Genomic DNA, 22,365 nt, shown 5'->3' on the forward strand with positions numbered 1-22,365 from the left:
GTTCACTTAATGTTGATGGTCTAACTGTAGATAATCTCGCTCAGGTTGCTGAAAAACTCAATAGGTATTTTGCGTCTACATTCACACATGAAGAATTTGTAAGGAAGAGGATGCCAGAAGTTATCAAACTCTAACAGGGAGCTAAATGATTTTATGATAACTGCACAATTACTTGAAAGTAACTGTGCATGAGATATGAAGTTCTTTAAGCAATGCAGACAAGTTGCCAGGGCAGCTCATGGAGTTTTGTCAATGATACACAGGAAAATAGAGGTGACTGTCCCTCTGTATAAGGCAATGGCCAGGCCACATCTTGAGTACTGCATACAGGTCTGGAGGCCTCATTTTAGGAAGGATGTAGATTTGCTTGAGTGTGTACAGAGAAGGGCAACAAGATTGGTGAGGGGAATGAAGGGATCCTCTTACCAAGAGAGGCTTAAGTTCTGCAAATTGCAATGGCTATTGCAATTTGCAGACTAGGTACCTGTGCGGTGATCTGATTGAGATGTATAAGGCCTTGAATGGGTTGAGCACGCTGAATTCTGATGGGATCCTTCCACTTGTTCAGATTACGAACCTAAGGGGGCATAAATTCAAATTGAGGAAAGACAGATGTAGAACAGATGTGCAGAAATTTGCCTTTAGCCAGCGGGTGGTTAATTGCTGGAACAAACTTCCATCTGTCGTTGTGGAAGTTGAAGGTTAAATAAATTTAAGGAGGAACTGGACAAACATTTAGAGGGAATGGTTGTGTGAATTTTATTTTTTTTTTGGCTGATGCTGCATAAGCTCATACACTTGCTTTCTTGCATCACATGCCACTACTACTATTACTACTAATACTACTATTTTGCTAGCAGCAAAGTTCCCGTATACTCTAGCCTAACCATTGTACAAGGTAACTGTTAGGTCACATCTTGGGTGCTGCACAGAGGTTTGGAGGCCTCATTTTAGGAAGAATGTAGATTTGCTGGTGCAGAAAAGAGCAATGAGATGTGAAAGGAATGAAAGAGTGGTCTTACTAAGCAAGGCTTCAGTTCTGCAAGTTGCAAAGTCTGAGAATGGACACATGTGAGATGATCTGACTGAGATGTTTAAGGCTTTGAATGGTTGAGCAAGCACAGTGCTGATGGCATTCTTCCTCTTGTTCAAGCTATACACATGAGGGAGCATAAATTCAAACTAAGAATGGTTGCAGGATAGATGTACAGAGAGTTGACTTCAGCAAGTGGGTGGTTGACTGTTGGAACAAACTTCCATCTGTTGTTGTGGGTAATTTGAATAAATTCAAGAAAGAACTAGACAAATTATTTGATGGGATGGACAGGTGATGCAGGAAATTGTGTTTTTTTACTGATGCTTTATAAACTTATTTGCTTTCTTGCATCATATCCCTCTACTAATGACTTCCACAAAGCAGTTTCTTCAACTTTGGTACAAGACTGAAACTTCATTCAAATGTAACTTTGTTCAAAGGACGGGAAGAAAAACTAACCAAGTCTACTGATTTTTACATATCATGTGAGTTGAGAAGTTCTTCCTCCATTTTGAAAATTTATAGCTCACACATGACAACAAACTGTAAAACTTTATTAATACTTTTCCCTCCAAATGATTCTACAGTCAACAGTATAACATCAGCTAGCTATTTATACACATGCAATGTATACTTATTTAAGAGATAACCCTTGTAAATTCTATCTACATTTCTCCGAATAGTGTAGTTAAGTTAATGTATTCAAAGGATATGTGTGCGTTATTGCTGACAACTAATCAAAAAATTAACACCCAAAATGCTACTAAACCTAGTTCGGGAGGGACTGGTGTTTAAAACAGAACTAATTCTACATGGCCATTTCAGACTAATAATTAAAAAAAGGGGGGAGAAATAAATTAAATTTCCAAAGTAGAAAAAATAATATTAATAACATTGAAGATTTGTTGAAAAATTTATGTTTGAGATAAAAGTGCAGCCCATCCTTTTCCTCCATCATGTATTTTTTTATATTCTCCAAAACCATTTTAAAACATGCATATTTCAAAAATAGTTTAAATGGCAATAAGATTAAATTTTGTTGAAGTAAGCTGTTAAATAATTCATGTATACCTGAAGCACATTTTTAAAACTGAGAAACTGCTTATTAATGAATGTAAACAAATTTTGACTCTATTCATTTACACTGGGTCTTAATTTTAAAATGCAAGTAGATATTTAAGCTGTCAATTAAATGATAAAATATTTTCTTACCAGATGAACTTGGTTCTTGTTTAATGGTGATATTCCCAGTTACAGATGACAGTGTCTGAAGAGCTACTTCAGTAGAGGAAGATGCAAAAGATGATACAGATGTGGATGATGATACTATGGAATTTGTTAGTCTTTGAATTTCTCCTGGTAAAGATGTTGGTGATACTGATGATGAAGCACCATTTATGGTACTGGAGGTAGCAGTGGATGAGTATAGGCACGTGGATTCAGACTTGACGGATGTTAGGAGCCCAGCTGCTTCATCATTGCTCCGTTTTCTTTTCCGTCTTCGTCCAAGAGATTGGTCCTCTTCATTAGTTCCTGGAACATGCTGACCTGATAAAACATAATCAATTTTTGTTTCAAGGCCAGCAAAGATATTATCCAGTTCAAAAGTATTTTCATTCAGTTGTTGTAAAATTTCTTCTGCTTCAAGCTCTGGTACAAGGCCATTAAGATCTGTTTGGCTAAGTTCTGTTAGAACATCTTCTTGTTGTTCAACTACCACATTAGGGCCACTGTCCTATATAAAAAGAAAAAAAGTGAAAGTAAAGAACAACTGAAGACATTGCAACCTTCTCAAAAATATGAAGTATATTCGCCAAATTTCTGAAATAAATTTTTTTTTGTTTTTTTTTTTCCAAAAATGAGTGAATGTGTGTATCTTTAAATGTTTCTCTCAAAAAAGTATTCTTGAGCAGTGACATTTTTTGCTTGAGGTTGAGAAGTTATTACAAACTATCCAGGATTTGTGCCATCATCTTTAGTGCTATCATTGTATTAACTTTCATTCTGTTGTGTGTATACTTGACAGCAACACATTTTTGTTTCATTGAATTTTCATCATATGTTTACTGTAACAATATATTTCAGATGGAAACATTGTGTTTAACAGCATAGAAAACCTGATGTTTTATATGCTGCTGAATCAAGTTTTTACTGTTACTATGCACATAAACCAGAATGCAATGTGGACCCTCTAGAACTGGTGGCGAACTGGTTAAATTATTCGTTTTATGTATAGCAAATTGATGATAAATAAAATTATTATATATTTATGTAAAAATAAAGTTTGAGTTTTTTTAAACATAAAACTTTGAATTTTCTTTTCAGAAAACCTAGTGTTCATATATATATACACACACATAGAAACATATGCATATATATATATATATATATATGGGGGGTCCGCAAACTTTTTTCATTTTTGAAAGGGTCCGTAGATCTCAGTAGATTGGAAACCAATGTATTAACTAATTATAAAGAATAGAACAATTTAATTCATGTGAATATTTAAATTTACTTTATTGGAGAGATATTAAATGGTGCTGATAAAAATTCAAATCTAAACTAAAATGATAATATGTGATGTTTCCGAATCCACTTTAGGATTATACTCTAAAGCCAAAGACAGAATAGCCTTCCTGCTAACAAAGAGTGACCACATCAAGCAAATCTGTAAACAAACTCTTTTCAGTTTGTTTCTAGTACTTGGAAATACACTTAGTTCATGTTTGTTTGGAATTACCATCATACTTCACTGATTTGAGAAATTTTGGATACTAAGTATTTTAAAAAGTTGAATTATGTCTCAAAGTCTATAGTTGAATACTGTCCCAAAGTCTATCTAGGAGATGGTGGAACCTTATATTTTTGTGAAAGTCACCTGTATAAACTGCATGTGATTGTAAGCAGAATATTACTTCAAAACATGATAGAAATATTAAAAAATTAATTAAATAAATGAGGTACAGGTATGTGCAAATGCATCATTTTAGTACGCAACAAACTACTAAAGTAGCTAAAAATTGGCATCATTTAAGTATATCTCATATTGTGAATACCTTCACAAGAGTTGCCATGATATTGTACTACATAAAATAAGTAGAGCTTCACCAATGGAGAAGACTATTGTTACTTATTCTCAGTGGATACCACCACCCAGATGGCACCCTTTTGAAGCTTATTTGTGTGGGATAATAGCTCTATTATCCACTTGTCCCTATTAGACTTAGAAAGCAAAAAGTAGAAGAAAGTAATAGTAGGAAAGGAAGGAAAAAAATAAACGGTGTAGAACAATGAAAGGGACAGTAACTCCTTCAATGCACACCACTCATAAACTCATAACTCCTCAAATAGGCAACGCTTCCCCAGTAGAGAAGACTGTTGTTACCTATTCTCGGAAACTCTGGGCAGCATCAGGCTACCCCTGGTGGCTGTTTCGAAGCTTACTGGCTTCTCATCGGTGGGTGAGCAGGTACCCTGCTGTTGCAATGATGACAACCCAGTTATGAAGTATAATTCCACAATATGAAAGATGCCTGATGACATGCAAATAGACCAAACTAAAAGCATTTTAGGGCTAAAGCCTCAGGTTGCATAGAAGTTAACTGACATACAGGTTAGTGCAAATGCTAGCATGCAGCAAACTACTAAAGTATTTAAGAATTGGCATCATTTAAGTCATTTAAAAAAATTACTAAACTAAAAACATCTCCAAATCACTAAAATGCACCTTAACAATCTGGATTGTTTGTCAAAATTAAAGATGGATAGACACACAATGGTAACCAAAACAAAATTTTCAGCTAATAGCCATCATCTGCCAAGAAGTGGAATATGAAGGCACATGACTTCTCAACACAGTTTGCTGGGAATCCCCAATTTTCTCACTGGGATGTTCATGCACAACACTCTACACTAATGAATGGGTTAGTGTCATTGCCCCACGTTTTGTTCATAGTGAACTGCCGAAGTAGATAATTGGCATCATTTTAATTGTATCTCATATTGTGAATTCCTTCACAATGGGTTTCCATGGTATTGCACTACCTCAAATAAGTAATGCTTCACCATGGAGAAGACTAATGTTACTTATTCTTGGCGGATACCACCACCACCACCACCACCCAGATGGCACCATTTCAAGGCTTGTTGGCCTCTCCTCGGTGAGCAGGTAGGTACCCTGGTGTTCCAATCATGACAAGCCAGTTATGAAGTTTAACTCCACAATATGAAAGATGCCTGATGGTGTGCAATAGTATAAACTAATGTGATTATTTTGCATAAAGCATGAGACTAAGCATGGCTCAATGGCACTAACCCATTCACTAGTGAATCTTACTTGTAATCTCATGCTTTATGCAAAATAATCACCTTAGTTTATACTATTGCACACCATCAGGCATCTTTTATACTGTCGAGTTAAACTTCATAACTGGATTGTCACGATTGCAACACCAGGGTATCTGCCCAACAAGGAGAGGGCAACAAGCCTTGAAACTGTGCCATCTGGGTGGTGGTATCCACCGAGAATGTCACATTAGTCTTCTCTATTGGTGAAGCATTACTTATTCGAGGTAGTGCAATACCATGACAACTCATTGTGAAGATATTCGCAATAAAAAAAAAAAAAAAAAAAGTAAACTGCAGCCGTTATCAATCCACTACAGGATGGAAGCCTCCTCAATGATTCATGTTGAGGGAATGGACCATAATCTGCCACACTGGTTCAGTGAATATTGGCAGATCGACCGTATTTAGCAGTCAGGTGCTTGAACCCCGGTCTACTCAAAGAGCATGTGCTACTGCACTCCCACTCCTGACCACTCAGCTACGGAGGAAGCGTATCGATTCACAATACGAGATACAATTAAAACAATGCCAATTATTTACTTCAGCAGTTCACTACAAATAAGACATGGTGCAATGGCACTACTCATGCACTAGTGAATCTTATATGTAGTCTCATGCTTTATGCAAAATAATCACCTTAGTTCATTCTACCCTAATACACAGCAGGAGGGCACCTCCGTAGCCAGGTGGGCAGGAGCAGGTGCGTAGCACACGCTTCTTGATTAGACCGGGGTTCGAGCCTGTGACCACCAAATACGGAGGATGCGGAAAGGTCAGGGAATGACCACCATATATCCCTGGAGCAATATGGTCTTAGTTGCTAATGCTCCTAAAAACCAAACAACAACAACACAGGAGTCAACAATTATTTATTTATTTATTTATTATTTATTTTATTTTATTTTATTTTATTTCTTTTTTTTTGCAGTCTGTATCAGAAAAGAATGTAACTTATCATATTCCGGAGCCCTTATTAGAATAAAATTAATAGTGTCAAATAAATATTCTAATACCATATTTTTATTTCCTTTTATTAATTATTATAGAATGCTTCACATGAATTCTTCTAGAACGAATTTTAATAAATCTTAATCTTTCTTAGAGATGATATTTATAATTATATTGCATTAAATTATATTAAATTACAATGGAAATGAGAAAAATTAATGACCTTTGTTATATACTGTACTTAATTAAAAAGTATCACACATGCACTGCAAACTACATTGACCTTCATCTGTCAACTGACTGTGTTAACCTGGTGTGACTCGAACAGTGACAGATCAACTTATAGGGGGGAATGTACCTACCATGATTGGCTAATATCATGCTTGTTAGATACTGTGAATTCTCTGATTTATTATTATTATTATTAGCCTTATGTTGCAAGGGAGCCTGAGGCTTATGCTACACCAGGCAAAAAAAAAAAAAAAAAAAAAAAAATCTGAATTACCCTGAGAGAGAGAGAGAGAGAGAGAGAGAGAGAGATATGTAGAAGGGAATCACCAAGAAAGAGAGAAGAATGATGATATCCAGCTCAGGATCCTGGGTGTGCCAAACCCATACTCACCAGATGTGAGCCCCTGGTGTATATATATAGCTAGACTACATAGGGGTAACATTAATAGTTATGCTGTTCACTCCAATAGTTGTTCATTTAATTATTAAATCGTATTATAAAATAAAATTATGTACATTTCAGTTTTATCGAATCAGCAACATGAGGAAATCATTCAGGATAATATATAATTATTTTTTTTTAGTGTCACATCAAATTAAGGTGACTTACAAAAATGCAAAGCAAAACTAAAATAATTACTTTGCTTGCAGATTACTGTGGTTCAGATCACTTTCAGTCTGTAAAAAAATTGTTGGCAATCTGGGTGAGAACTGCAATCTGACAACAGATGACCCTTGGCATGGAGTGGAGAAATAAATAATAATAATAATAATATTTGCTTATTTGGTATAGTCAGAAGTACAAAGCAGTAAGACACAACGATACTAACGTGCTTATTATGGATATTTGTAATTCCCCCCCCCATCACTTTGAGTAACAGTGATATTTGGAACTAGTTTGGTTTGGGTTTTATTGGTGCATTAGCAACTAAGGCTATAATGCACCAAAGCCAAATATTTGGAACTAAATAAAATGATTCCACAAAAAATCTATCTTATAATAATTTGTAGAGTATTACTGTAAACAGCATGCCTCTTCAATCAACAGTTCTCCATAAGCAATTTTTTATTTTTTTCCAGACCTTTGGAACATCTGTGCAGTGCATAAAAATAAAAATGCGTACATGCATAAGTACATATCAATTATGACACACACACACACACACACACACACACACACACACACACACACACACACACACACACACACACACACACACACACACACAGTATGAATTAATATTCAGGACAATATTCAAGACATTGTTGTTTTTAATATTTATTAATAATACTGATGAAAGCATATCAGGCTTAATGTCCAAGTCTGCAGATGATACAAAGGTTGGCAGAGTGGTTAATGACAGTAATCAGGGTACAGTAATTTTTCTAGATCTTGTTACAGCAGCAAAACGATCTAGAAAAATTAGGCAGATGGGCTGAGAAGTAGAAATTGAAGTTTAACATTGGCAAATGCAAGATGCAGAATATGGGTAAGCAGTAATCCAAGAATAACACACAAAACTGTGGTACAACATTGAGAGTGGTGGAGAATAAAAAAGACCTGGAGGTAATTGTGTAGTTAGAGTTCTATGGAGTTCTATGAGCAGTGTAGACAGGCTGATAGAACAGCTCATGGGGTTCTGTCAATGATATATAGGAACTTCACAAGTGGGGGCAAGGAGGTGTTTATCCCATTGTATAAGGCAATGGTTAGATCACACCTTGAGCGCTGCATACAGGTCTGGAAACCACATTTTAAGAAAGATGTGGATCCCTTGGAACGGGTACAAAGAAGGTTAACCAGATTAATTAAGAACACAAAGGCAGTGGTGGATTAAGGATAGTTGGGGCCCCTAGGCAAATTATATTTGGGGGGCCCCCCAAAAAATAATAATAAAAAAAAAAGAATAAAAAATAAATAAAAGTTAGGTGGCAAATAAATGAAATTTTGTACTTTTGAATTTTTTGCTTAAATTTTCTCTTAAATTAATCAAGATTTTTTATGATGTTTACTGAAAACATTAATCTATTTTAGAACACTATAGGAAAATGTCTTAGCTTGGGGCCCCTAGGCACGTGCCTCATTGCCTTAATGGGTAATCCATCACTGCACAAAGGGATACGCTTACCAAGAAAGTCTTCAGTTCTGAAAATTGCAGTGTGTCTGGAAATTAGTCATCTGCAACAAGATCTGATTGAAGTGTTCTAAGGCTTTGAATACTGAGTAAGCTAAATGCTGATGGCACCCTTCCTCTTGCTCAGACAACACACAAAGACAAATGTAAATTGAGGAAGGATGGCTGCAGGACAGCTGTGCAGAAATTTGCTTTCAGCCAGTGGGTAGTTGATTGTCGGAATAAACTTCCATCTGGTGCTATGGAAGTAGGTAGCTTGAATAAATTTAATGTGGATCTAAGTAAATTATAAGAGGGGTCACACAGGTGATGCAGGAAGTGTGTTTTTTTTTTGCTGATGCTATATAAGATTGCTTTTTCGCATCATTTGCTAATGCTGATACTGATCCATTAAGTAAATAAGTTGTGTTTTTTTGATGTCTTAATTTTTGGTTTCACATTATATATATGCACAGTATAATGAAGTATAATCAAAGGTTATTAGCAATCTGATGTTCAACTGAAATCAGTGAAAAGCCTTCATCAATAGCAATATATAAATATCAGTTATTATACAGTATTTGGAACATTCAGACAGATAAGATATTTTTATTGCAATATTTGTTCAACTCATAAATGTGGTTCAGGAATTGGAGTTTGTAACTGTTACAAAAAAAGTTGTTGTTGTTTGGTTTTTATGAGCATTAGCAACTAAGGCCATATTGCTCCGGGGATATGCGGTGGCCATTCCGTGACCTTTCCACATCCTCCGTATTTGGTGGTCACAGGCTCGAACCCCGGTCTAATCAAGAAGCGTGTGTTACGCACTGCTGCTCCTGCCCACCTGGCTATGGAGGTGCCACACAAAAAAAGTAGTTTCTTTTCTAATTTGGTTAACTGATTTATGACCTGAGAGATAGTTGATTTATTGTCTGTGAAGTAGGTTCGTGTTCCAATGGCAAACCGTCACCTTTCCAATAATTTTATTATATAGGGTATGGAAAAGTCATTTGGATTAAAAAAACTGCAGTGTTTAAATTAAAACACTGCAGTTTTAATTTAGACACAGTTTTTAAAATAGCATTGAAATTATAGATTTTGGTTAATAAATTAGAACATACCTGTAAATCCAGAAAATGGAAACCATGTAGAGTTACAAATTCTGGCTCTTTCAAAACTTTGTAAATGTGAAACACATTTCAGGAGTTGGTCCCCTAATTTATTGACTACATAATGCAAAAATTCATTAAGCGGAGCTCTGTTACATAATGCAAATAAAATATACTGGAAGCCCCAACAGCTAGTTGCTCCAGAACTCTGTAAACTGGTAGTTCAAAACTTGGGATGCATTTTCATACAGATACAATGAAGGCATTGTTTTACAGAAAGCATGTGTAACAAATATAAATTATAAAAATTACATTTAATAAAAAATATTCTGTAGTTCAGTAATTATTCAAACACAGAAATCTGTGATCTCTTATCATTTGTATCATATCCTTCCCAGTGAACTGAATTTTGTTTACTGGATCGGCACAATCGTTTCATAAGATACAAGATGTATCTTATGAAATATTTGTTTAACTCATAAACATGGCTCAGGAATTGGAGTTTGTAACTATTACAAAAAAGTAGTTTCTTTTCTAATCTGGTTAACTGATTTATGACCTGGGAGATAGTTGATTTCCCAGTCTAGTTCTAATAAAAAGAATACAAAGTGAAGGAGCTCAAAAATGATTTTACTTTTTATTCAACATAATGATCACCTGACTGAATGCTCTTATTACATCATTCTAAAAGTTTCTGAAAAAAGTCAGCAAGGCATCCAAAGGGATGATGTTCAGTTCAGTGGTTATGTTTTTCTTTATGTCCTCAACATCCCGAAATCTCTTTCCTTTGAGAACAGTTTTCACCTTGGGAAAGGGAAGAAGTCTGCTGGTGCTAGATCAGGAGATTAGGGTAGATCGTTGATCTGTACAAAGCCATGTTTTGTCAGAAATGCCTTCACAAAAAGTGTGGAATGGGCAGGGGCATTGTTGTGCAACAAGAACCAGCTGCCCATCTCTCGAAATTGTGGCATCACTTGGGAAATGTGCTTCAATAGTCTTTGAAGCACCTATATGTAGACCGCAGCATTAACTTTCTCCTCTTCAGGTACAAATTTCTTGTGAATAACAACCTGTTTGTCAATAAACAAGATCAGTATCATCTCGATCCAGGATTCTGTAACCACTTCTGTTTATTTTCAAACTAATTGAACATGAATGCAACAAAACCAATCTGGAAACTTTATTGCCACACCTTGTATGCATAAATAATTGATATAATATCATTGCATCATTGCTGCTCTAATGATAAAGTTATCTTGAATATCAGTAAGTGTTGTTTATCTGTTTACTGAATTGTATTGAATTACAGATGTCTTCATTAAACTTTCCAAGTTTTCAAACCTTTATAAAGAAGGTAAATGGGCAAGGCAAATACTATATTTAGGATTCCCAAATACTATATTTAGGCATCTGTCACATACAATTATTGACAACAAACTCGCTTTATTGATGCATGCTTTCCTCCAATTGGTAACACTCTCTGGCTTTGTGACATTGAAGCATTGTCTGCAATCCAACTGTTAATGCACGCTTTACATTTTATACAGCAGTGCTTGTGTTACTGATATGCTGCCATCAAATTGTATGCATTCGTTGAAGCATGCAGATTTTCTATTTGCAATTTGGTCATCACCGGCAGGTATAAAGGAAGTTTAATTTTAAAATATTTATTAAAAATATCAGTTTTGAATATAAAAAACGAATTTTTCACAGTTATGTTCGGAAAATATTGAAAATAAAGGTGGCATCAAAAAAGTGAACAATTTTGAACTATTTCTTGCTGATTTTTAAAACTGCATATGCACAGGGTTACTTAGATCCCCAATACCTACACTAGTAGCAATTCTTTATGCTACCAGTGATGGATTACTTAATAAGACACAATCATGCAATTTAAAATGACAGTCATGTATGAGAGATGTATGAATTTGGATTTATTTTTTAAGTTTCACAAGCATAAAACATAAACTTCATTATATGAATTTTCTTCTTTAATTATTCCTTAAAGAAAATTACTTATGACATTATAGAGAATTCAGTGAAAATGAATGTTGTGACAATGCTGAGACCTCATTGTGAAGCAGATTCAAATTCTAATGACTCATGAGAGAGTTAATTTCTGCTCATATAAAGAATAGGAGATTCCCCCTAGAATTTAAATAAGATACTAGAACTCAAAATTGAAAAGAAACAACACAGTCTGGCATAACATTACCAACACATAAATCACTAAAGAACAGTATAGTTAATTATATATTTTGGAATGACAGAACCATTCAAGCTAGAATTAAACTTCAACATGATCACATGGCAATAATAGGTACATATGCCTCAACAGAAACCATAACAGAAGAAAGCGATGAATTCTATAGCAAACTTCAAGATATTCTAGATAAAGTATATAAAGCTTATATATTAGAATTATATAGAGGAAGTATGATCAACAATAATAATCATCCAACAAACCGAGAGCAATGAATTAAAGAATTAGAAGCCAACTACAACCTTGATGTAGGGGTTTACACAGATGTGAACTGGAAACAAATAATTATCTATTTATATCACAAACAAGATTCCCCCTAAACTGGCTAAAATATCATAAAACACCATCCAAACAAGAAGAAATATTTAAAATAAATCTCCAAAGTGACCCTAGTATTAGATGGCTTTTCAAAACAAGAGTAAATAATAAATGTTGAAAAATGGAAATTGATGCAAGTATTGAAGAAAAATAATAAAATTTGTCTAAAATATTAATTGAAGTAACAAATGAAAGCTTAAGTAAGAAAAGACAATGGCAGAGAAGGAAAGGCCTTCAAAGATGGGATAATGAAATTGCAAGAATCATTAAAAAGAAAAAGAACTGCCTATAAGAAATACTTATCAACTCAGTCTTTAACAGATTATGTTGAATATAAGAAAAGAAGAGCTACTGTGAAAAGAGCAGTGGCAGCAAAACAGAAGGAATCATGGAATGCCTTTGTTGCATAATGAGAAAGAGATCTAACATGACCATAACCTAAGACATACAGAATATGCTAAACAAAGATGAATAAAAATAGGACAAACTTTAATACAATACCTACAGAGGAATGATTGAATTATTTTCATGATCTATAGCAGGGGTCGCCAAACTTCTTTGATCGTCGATCCCTTCAAGAGTTTCTTGACATTTTATCAACCCCCTCTATTTTACTATTAAGTAATTATAATAGGACATGCAAAAAAGACGCTTATGTGAGTTTTTAGATTGTTTATTTTATAGTTACAGTGTTTGTTGTATGTATAATATAGTATATATTATTATATTGGCTTAACGTCAAAGAGATACGTTTTTGTTTTTGACGTACTTCTTAGCATTACATATTTGATAGGAAGGATAAATAATTTATAAAATATAAAATAATTTAGATAACAAAATAACAATAATAGAATCTTCCTTATATATATGAAAATAAGACTTTTATTAACTTAGTATGCAATTTACTAACGTTGTCAATGTGAAGGGTGTGCTTCGTGACTCTTGACAAGATTAGCAATGTTGGGTTCAAAATTAGTAAGTTTCAGCCTTAAATCGCCACAGAATTCTATATCTAGCTTATTTCTTTATTTTGTTAAAATGGAATTAACATGGCTGAAACCAGTTTCAACCATGTATGAGCTTGGAAATGCAAGCAAAAAGGGGAGTACCACTTCAGAAAGTTTTGGATATTTTTCTACAACATTTATATTCATCCAAAAGTAACTTAAAGTCCTATTTTTAAATATTTTGCGTTGTCATTCAGGATGGAGGCAATCCAAGTTAACTGAATTAAATATTCCCCATACAATGATGTCTTATATTTTTCTATCGACCCCCAATCGACCCCTGAGCCCGAATCGACCCGTAACAACGTTATATCGACCACTTTGGCGACCACTGATCTATAGACTCATGATAATAGTCAACTCTCACTCAATGTTAATAATAATAACTATATTGACACTATTACACATGGCACCTTTGTAGCCAGGTGGGCAGGAGCAGTAGTGCGTAGCACACCCTTCTTGATTAGACCGGGGTTCGAGCCCGTGACCACCAAATACGGAGGATGCGGAAAGGTCAGGGAATGACCACCGCATATCCCCGGAGCAATATGGCCTTAGTTGCTAATGCTCCTGAAAACCAAATAACAACAACTATTACACATGTAGAATTAGAGGTTACTATATCCACAGGCAACTGGCTTCTGCCTTTACATGGATGCAGGATCTACAGATTAGTCCTTATGAACTAGTTGATAGTTGATGATACAAAGGTTGGCAGGGTTGTTAATGACACTAATGACAGTACACTGCTGCAACAGGATCTAGAAAAGTTGAGCAGATGGGCTGAGAGGTGGCAACTGAAGTTTAACATTGACAAATGTAAAGTACTACATATGGGAAGCAGTAACCCCAGAGTAATGTATCAACCGTGTGGTACTACACTGACAGTAGTAGAGAATGAAAAGGACCTGGGGTAATTATGCAGGCAGATATGAAGTATTCTGAGCAGTGCAGACGGTCTGCAAGAGAAGCTCATGGTGTCTTGTCAATGATATACAGGAATTTTTCTAGCAGGGGTAAGGAGGTGATTATCCCCTTGTATAAGGCAATGGTCAGGCCACACCTTGAGTACTGTATACAGGTCTGGAGGCCACATTTCAAGAAGGATGTAGAGCTGCTAGAACGAGTACAGAGAAGGGCAACAAGATTAGTGAATGGAACAAAGGGTTGCTCTTACGAAGAAAGGCTTAAGTTTTGCAAATTACAGTGTCTGGAGACTAGGCACCTGCGAGGTGATCTGATTGAGGTGTATAAAGCCTTGAATGGTTTGAGCATGCTCAGTGCTGATGGGATTCTTCCTCTTGCTCAGAATAATCACCTGAGAGGGCGCAAATTCAAATTGAGGAAAGACAGTTGTAGGATAGATGTGTGGAAGTTTGCCTTTAGCCAGCGGGTGGTTGATTGCTGGAACAAACTTCCAGTTGTCATTGTAGAAGTTGATAGCTTAAACAGATTCAAGACAGAACTAGATAAACATTTGGAGCAAGTGGATGGGTGAAATGAGAAAGGGGTGTGTGTTTTTTTGTTTTTCTTTTTGGCTGATGGATGGTGCCCTTGCTAATGAAAATGTTGTGGCTTGCCTCAACATATTGACTAGTTCATTATACATCCACGGAATGGCAATTGGCTTCTGCCTTTCCAGAATCTATAGATTAGTCCCTACGAACTAGTCAATATGTTGTGGCTTGCCTTAACATATTGACAGTGCCCATCCATGCCATAATGAGGCAACCCACAGTTGAGGCTTGCCGCCTTGTGGCATGGATGGGCACTGGGAACATCCTTCTTTGTGAATTCCGCTACCTGGTAGCAAAGTGGGCTGAAGTAACTAAACAACAGAACAATTTATACACTAAACAAACATAACTATATTCATTTCTTGCCATTTTACAGAGTTCTGTATCATCACGGAGTACCAGTGTGGAGTTAGCATTAGTAGAGGCATATGATGCAAGCAAGCTTATATAGCATCATCCAAAAAAAACCCTTTCCCAATTCACCCATCCATTCACTCCAAATGTTTGTCTAGTTCTGCCTTGAACTTATTTAAGTTATTGACCTCCACTATAACAGATGGAGGTTTGTTCCAACTATTATTATTAGCCATATGGTGCAAGGATGCCTGAGGCTTATGCTGCACCGGCCAAAAAAAAAAAATTCCTAAGTTACCCTGATTGAGAGAGAGAGAGAGAGAGAGAGAGAGAGAGAGAGAGAGAGAGAGAGAGAGAGAGAGAGAATCACCAAGAAAAAGAAGAATGATGATATCCAGCTCAGGACCCTGGGTGTGCCAAACCCATACTCACCAGATGTGAGCCCCTGGGGATAAAACCACCTGCTGGCTAAAAGTAAATTTCTGCACATCTATTCTACAATTGTCTTTCCTCAATTTGAATTTATGTCCCCTAAGATGAGTAATCTGAGCAAGAGGAAGAATCCCATTAGCACTGAGCTTACACAAACCATTCAAGGCCTTATACACTTTGATAAGATTACCTTGCAGTTGAGCTAGCATTCAGGAGCTGCCCTACATAAGGCATAACTAATTATATATATGTCCACATATAGAATTAGAAAAAGTGATAACTGGTTATAGGAATAATAAAGCCCCAGGCAGAGACAGCATTAGCATTATCAGTGGAAAATAATGCAAGGAAGCAAGCTTATACATCATAAAACCAAAAAAAAAACACACTTCCCATTTCACCTATTCATTTGCTCCAATAGTTTGTCTAGTTGTTCCTTGAATTTATTTAAGCTATCAGCTTCCATAACAACAGATGGAAGTTTGTTCCAGTAATCGACCACTCACTGGCTAAAGGCAAACTTTCACACATCTATCCTGCAACTGTCCTTCTTCAATTTTAATTTGTGGCCCCTCATGTGCGTGAGTACATGGTCTGAGCAAGAGGAAGAATTCCATCAGCACTGAGCTTGCTCAATCCATTCGAAACCTTAAAAACCTTAATCAGGTCACCTCACAGGTGCCTAGTCTCCAGATCCTGCAATTTGCAGAACTCAAGCCTTTCTTGGTAAGATCACTGCTTGCCAGCCTCGTTGCCATTTGTTCCATTCACCAATATCATTGCCCTTCTACGTATTTGTTCCAGTAGTTCCATATCCTTCCCAAAATAAGACTTCTAGATCTGTATGCAGTACCCAACTCAAGATGTGGCCTGACTAATGCCTTATATAATGGGATAATCGTGTCTTTATTCCTGCTAGCAAAATTCCTATATATCATTGATAAAACTCCATGAGCTGTCCTCGTAGCCTGTTTGCATTGTTCAGAAGTCATATCTGACTACAGAATTATCCCCAGGTCTTTTTCCATTTCCACTAACCTGATTGTAGTACCACATAGATGGTACATTACTCTGGGGTTACTGATACCCATATGCCATATTTTGCACTTATCATCTTAAACTTCAAATGCCATTTCTCAGCCCATCTGCCTAACTTTTCTAGATCCTGCTGCAGTAGTATATTGTCATTAACCATCCTACCAACTTTTGCATTATCTGCAAAATTGGAGATTAAGCCTGATATGCCTTCATCAACATCATTGATAAATATACAAAACAACAATTAGCCTAAGATCAAACTCTGGGGGTCTCCATTGTTAACATTAGTCCACGAAGAGCAATGACCATTGATTACCACTCTCTGTCTTCTCTCACTCAACCATCCCTTTATCCAAGCAGCAACTTTCCCTTAATGCCACACTGCTCCAATTTGCAGTGTGCAAATTGGAGCAGTGTGGCATTAAGGGCAAATTTGTCTTTTATGTGCAACAGTATCAAAAGCTTTCCTGAAATCCAAGTACAGGTAGCCCTCGATTTACGTCAGGGTTAGGTTCCTGGGGAGAAAGGTGCAAATAGAACCCTTTATATAATGGAGTCAATCGGAAATCACAGGGTCAGGTTCCGGGCACCAAAAATTTTACCTACCACTTTGCATCGATTGTTTTATTTTATTAGTATTCTTCATAGTTGTATTAATAGTTGATGGAGGCATTCATAGTTCTACACATATTAGGGCGGCTTTCATCAGATTCCATCCTCCAAAGATTGCACTAGGATTCAATGAACTACTTTTACCAGACATGGCGTGCCTTTATTCTATTAAATTAAAAATTTTATAACACGACTGGAAAAAAAACTGTACACGGCAATCACTATTATTAGTGTTTAATTTATTAATAGCATAATTAATAAAAAAATGATAGCGTAATAAATTTCCGACACGAGTGAATAATGTAAACAACAACCAACTGAATGCTTCACCGCATGGACCTTAACCCCCACATCCACGAGTTGCTACTTTGAGGGTGGGAATCTTTCTCGTCTCTGATACGAATGCGTTAATTGCTGATTTTTTCTTTTTTTTTTTTATGAAAACCCCAAACACAACAGGTATTAGAACCTATAGTACTTAGTACTGTGCTTGGGTTGGAGGTTGAGAAGACGAAAGAATATATATTTGTTGACATTAGATGAACTTCTGTAGACTGTAATTTTCAGGAAATATGTATGAAGGAAGGTTGTTCCATAAAACTGCAGTTGAATAAATAAACAAAAAAAAGAAAGTTGGACAGTAAATGGATGTTGGCTGGTGGCGGCACGTGTTCAGACTGTTCTGAAAGACAGAGCGGGAATTATAGGAGCCAATTCAGAAGTACAGTGCCCATGGAAGTATCTGTAGAAAAGGCATGCAGCAGAAACAGTACGTCTATGAGACAGCAAGACTCTGTTAGAGATGAGTCGTTAATTATTCTAACTGCCCTCTTCTGAATGGAATCTAGAAGCCTGAGAGAGGTTTTGGGGACACAGCCCCAGATGTGGGAACAATATTCCATGGTAGGGCAGATTTGCGATTTGTACAGAGTGAACAGCTGCTTGAAAGAAAAGTAATGCCAAGAGTGAAAGAGAAAACCAAGTTTTTTAGATGCAGAGGAAGCAATATTTGTAATGTGCTTGTGCCAAGAGAGAGATTAGAAGACAGGGTAATTCCCAAAAGAAATATATCATCTTGCCTAGAAATCAGAGTGTCACTAAAGATAAGCATAGGAGCAGAAGAATCCTTTTTTGTGAGATATAAAGACAACACTAAGTTTTAGAAGGATTGAAATCAACTAAGTTGTCTTTGCCCCACTGGAGAATTATCCAGAGATCCGCATTTAAGGAATTGGTAGTGGATATTTGAGAAGTTGAAGCTGATTGAGCAGGGCAAGGTTTCTCAAAATGGAAAGTGGAATGCAATGTGCTACCATCAGCAAAACTAAGGATTGGATTTCCAGTCAATGGAATAAGGTCATTAATATAGATTTAGCATTAGTAGAGGCATATGATGCAAGAAAGCAAGTTTTTGCAGCATCAGCCAAAAAAAAAAAAAACCTTCCACTTCACCCCTCCGTTCGTTCGAAATACCTGTCCAGCTGGGCCTTAAATTTATTTAGGCTATCAACTTCCACAACAAGGGATGGAAGTCTGTTCCACCAACCAACTACCCACTGGCTAAAGGCAAATTTCCGCACATCTATCCTACATCTATCTTTCCTCAATTTGAATTTATGCCCTCAAAGGTGATTATTCTGAGCAAGAGGCAGTATCCCATCAGCATTGAGCATGCTCAAACCATTCAAGGTTTGTACACCTCTATCAGGTCACCTCGCCAGTGCCTAGTCTCCAGACACTGTAATTTGCAAAACCTAAGCCTTTCTTCGTAAGAGCAACCCTTCGTTCCGTTCACTAACCTTGTTGCCCTTCTCTGCACTCGTTCCAGCAGCTCTACATCCTTCTTGAAATGAGGCCTCCAGACCTGTATACAGTACTCAAGGTGCGGCCTGAACATTGCCATATACAAGGGAATAATCACTTCCCTATCCCTGCTAGAAAAATTCCTATATATCATTGATAATACACCATGAGCTACTCTTGCAGCCTGTCTGCACTGTCAGAGAACTTCATATCTGCCTGAACAATTACCCCCAGGTCCTTTTCATTCTCTACCACTGTCAGTGTAGTACCACAGAGTTGATACGTTGCTCTGGGGTTGCTGTTTCCCATATATAGTACTTTACATTTGTCAATGTTAAACTTCATTTGCCACCTCTCAGCCCATCTGCTCAACCTTTCCAGATCCTGTTGCAGCAGCATAGCGTCAGTAGCATCCTTAACAACCCTGCCAACCTTTGTATCGTCTGCAAACTTGGACATTAAGCTTGATATACCATCATCAATATTATTTATAAATACAGAAAACAACAATGGACCCAACACTGAACCCTGAGGGACTCCACTAATAACATTAGTCAACGATGAGCAGTGTCCATTAATTACCACTCTCTGTCTTCTGCCACTCAACCATCCCTTTATCCATAGCAACAATTTGCCACCAATGCAACACTGCTCCAATTTGTGCAGCAGTCTTCCATGTGCAACAGTATAAAAAGCCTTTCTAAGATCCAAGTATATAATATCAAAGTTATTCCCTGCAACCAAATCTTTTGTGACTACATCATAGTATCCAATCAAATTGGTCAGGCAAGACCTTCCCTTAACAAAACCATGCTGTGTCTGAGCTATAACTGAATTCTTGTCAAGATGATCCTGCAGTGCTTCTTTAACCAGTGCTTCCATTAATTTTCCTGGAACAGAAGTTAAACTCACAGGTGTATAATTACTTGTGTCAGCCTTTGATCCTCCTTTGTGAATTGGGGTTACATTTGCACAACTCCAGTCTGTGGGTACCTCCCCTGAGTCCAAGGAAGCTCTCATAATTATGGCTAACGGATTGCTTACTTCCTTCGCTGCCTCCTTTAATATAACTGGATAGATCCCATCCACCCCAGGTGCTTTTCTTATGTTTAACTTCAACAATTTCTCATCCACTTTGCTTTCAGTTATTACAAAATCATTAAGTATCCTGCTACAATTTGATAACCTTCTGCCATTTTCAAACCTTAATAATTCTTCATGTGTGAATGTAGATGCAAAATACTCATAGTTTGTTTGCTATCGTCATTAGGGCTTAAAGGAATGTGCCTTTGTATCTGGTCATCCATTCACATAATTAAGTTTTTCAATTTCATAAGTAACACTAGAGCATTGTTTCATTATAATAATTGACTATAAAGGTGCAGATCTTTTCTTTTATGTGAGCAGCATCCTTCACAATGGTATTCATGTGCTATGCCTGAAAAAGCTTTGTGCTCCTTCAAACTTCCTTATCATTTTTAAAGAGAGCATAGCTTGTCAGGTTTATGAGTTTATGAAGTTGGGGCATGTCTGTAATTGTTCTACTTTTTGCTTGGCAAAACCAGAGATAACAGAAGATGAGGTATTCTGGCAAATCAGCTTTGTGAGATAGGGTAATTATAATTACTATAATAATCACAATTTCACAAATCACTTTTAAAATCTTTTTTTTTTTTTTTTTTTTTTTTTAGAACAATCATTAAGTTATAGTTTTCAGAGCAAATCAGGAAATCTTCATCACTTATCTAACATCTGTAATAAAAGGTCTATAATGCTTGATTTCTTTATTTTTTAATGTGTATAAATGGGTAACTATATTAAGTATTGAATACTTAATACAGTTATGGAATACTCTGCTTCCATTTTGGCATGATGCCATTAAGTGTACAGATGGAAATTAAATATTATGTTACTTACTAGCCATGACAGATCAACAATTTTTCCAGTAGCATCTTGACATAGGAGATAGTCATCTGTAATAAACGGCATCTCCTTCACCTATTCCTCCTCCTCTAGCCTTCTCCTGTCTAAGGAATATAACAATAAATTAAATGCAATTCTTTGTAGGGCAGTTTATAACTCAGAGAAAAAAACAAATTATTGTTGTTAATATTATGTTATTGTTTTCATTACTGCCATTATATAAGAAATATTATATTACATATATAACATTATATTATGGTATATCATTAATTATTATGTAATTAATCTATTTAATACTATATATAGTCGGGTCTCCATATTCATGGGATCTGTATTTGTGGATTCATGCTTTCGCATTGGTGGTTGCAAAATTTATCATACTAAAAATTTGGCTGCTACTTGCTACATTCATCCTGAGTGATGTTGGGGGTACGCGAGTCTTCCCGTCAACCATGCAAGGAACTTTTTTGGGCTTTGTTCACTCCGTGGCTGAGTTAGTCAGTCTCAGGCGTAGATAGCAAGGTTTTTTCCCCAGAAACAGGTTTTTTCGTCCAGCAAAACAGGCAAATCGACCAGAGAACACATGCAATTTACAGACACAATACACGTTGGTATATGAAATAATTTACTGGGTGACCCCTAATGTAATACTTTTGGTTTCAGCCTCACAGTGAGTGTCATCTGAGTAGGATGGCTTGTGACCTTTGTGTGTTGTGTGTGTCTGCGTTGGGCTGCTTGCAGGAGAGGACTATCCCATCTTGAATGTTGGCAAGGGGTGCACTGCACCCGGGCGCCAACATTCAAGGGGCACCTAAAAACCTGAAACTTACATACACATATGAAGAAAATTTTAAAGGGGAAGTACTAAATTTGAGATTGGTACCCAGGCACCACATACCCTAGGAATGCCCCTGGCTACTTGTGCTTAAAATATTACCTGTGCTTACATGGGTTCTAAACAAAGTGCATCTATTGACGGACAAAATCCTAAAGGGGCCAAGAAAGTGATGACATTGAACAAGAAAGTGAGGATTCTAGATAAATGTCAAGAAGGGCTCACATACATGGCCATAGGCCGCATATTTGGTATCAACGAAAGTATTGTATGATAAATAAGGAAACAAGAAACTGAGATCAGAGAAGCAGTGCAAACTGGTGGAATTCTTACTGCTAAAACGCAGCTCATGTACGTGACAAAGTGATGTTAAAAATGGAGAATGTACTGTTCATTTGGATTGAAGACCAGCACAAGAAAAACTTGCCTGTGAACATTGGTATGATTTTTGCTAAGGCCCTCATTCTTTACAACAGAT

At 36.5% G+C, this 22,365-nt stretch overlaps 1 protein-coding gene across 1 annotated transcript in view; it reads right to left on the reverse strand.

Annotated features, from left to right (window-relative positions):
- LOC150082094 (uncharacterized) overlaps positions 1–21,157 on the reverse strand; it is a 249,715-nt gene extending 228,558 nt beyond the window's left edge. Inside the window, exons 1-2 of the mRNA XM_090380428.1 lie at positions 21,047–21,157; positions 2,249–2,771 (exon numbers count right to left, since the gene is read on the reverse strand). Coding sequence (XP_090236554.1) covers positions 2,249–2,771; positions 21,047–21,118 — 595 coding nt within the window. The 5' untranslated portion in view covers positions 21,119–21,157. The remainder of the gene's footprint in view (positions 1–2,248; positions 2,772–21,046) is intronic.
- Between the last annotated feature and the right edge of the window lie 1,208 nt (positions 21,158–22,365).

Source organism: Mastigoproctus giganteus, chromosome 8 (genome assembly GCF_048544385.1).
Source record: "Mastigoproctus giganteus isolate SK-2022 chromosome 8, ASM4854438v1, whole genome shotgun sequence".
NCBI classification, from domain to species: Eukaryota; Metazoa; Arthropoda; class Arachnida; order Uropygi; family Thelyphonidae; genus Mastigoproctus; species Mastigoproctus giganteus.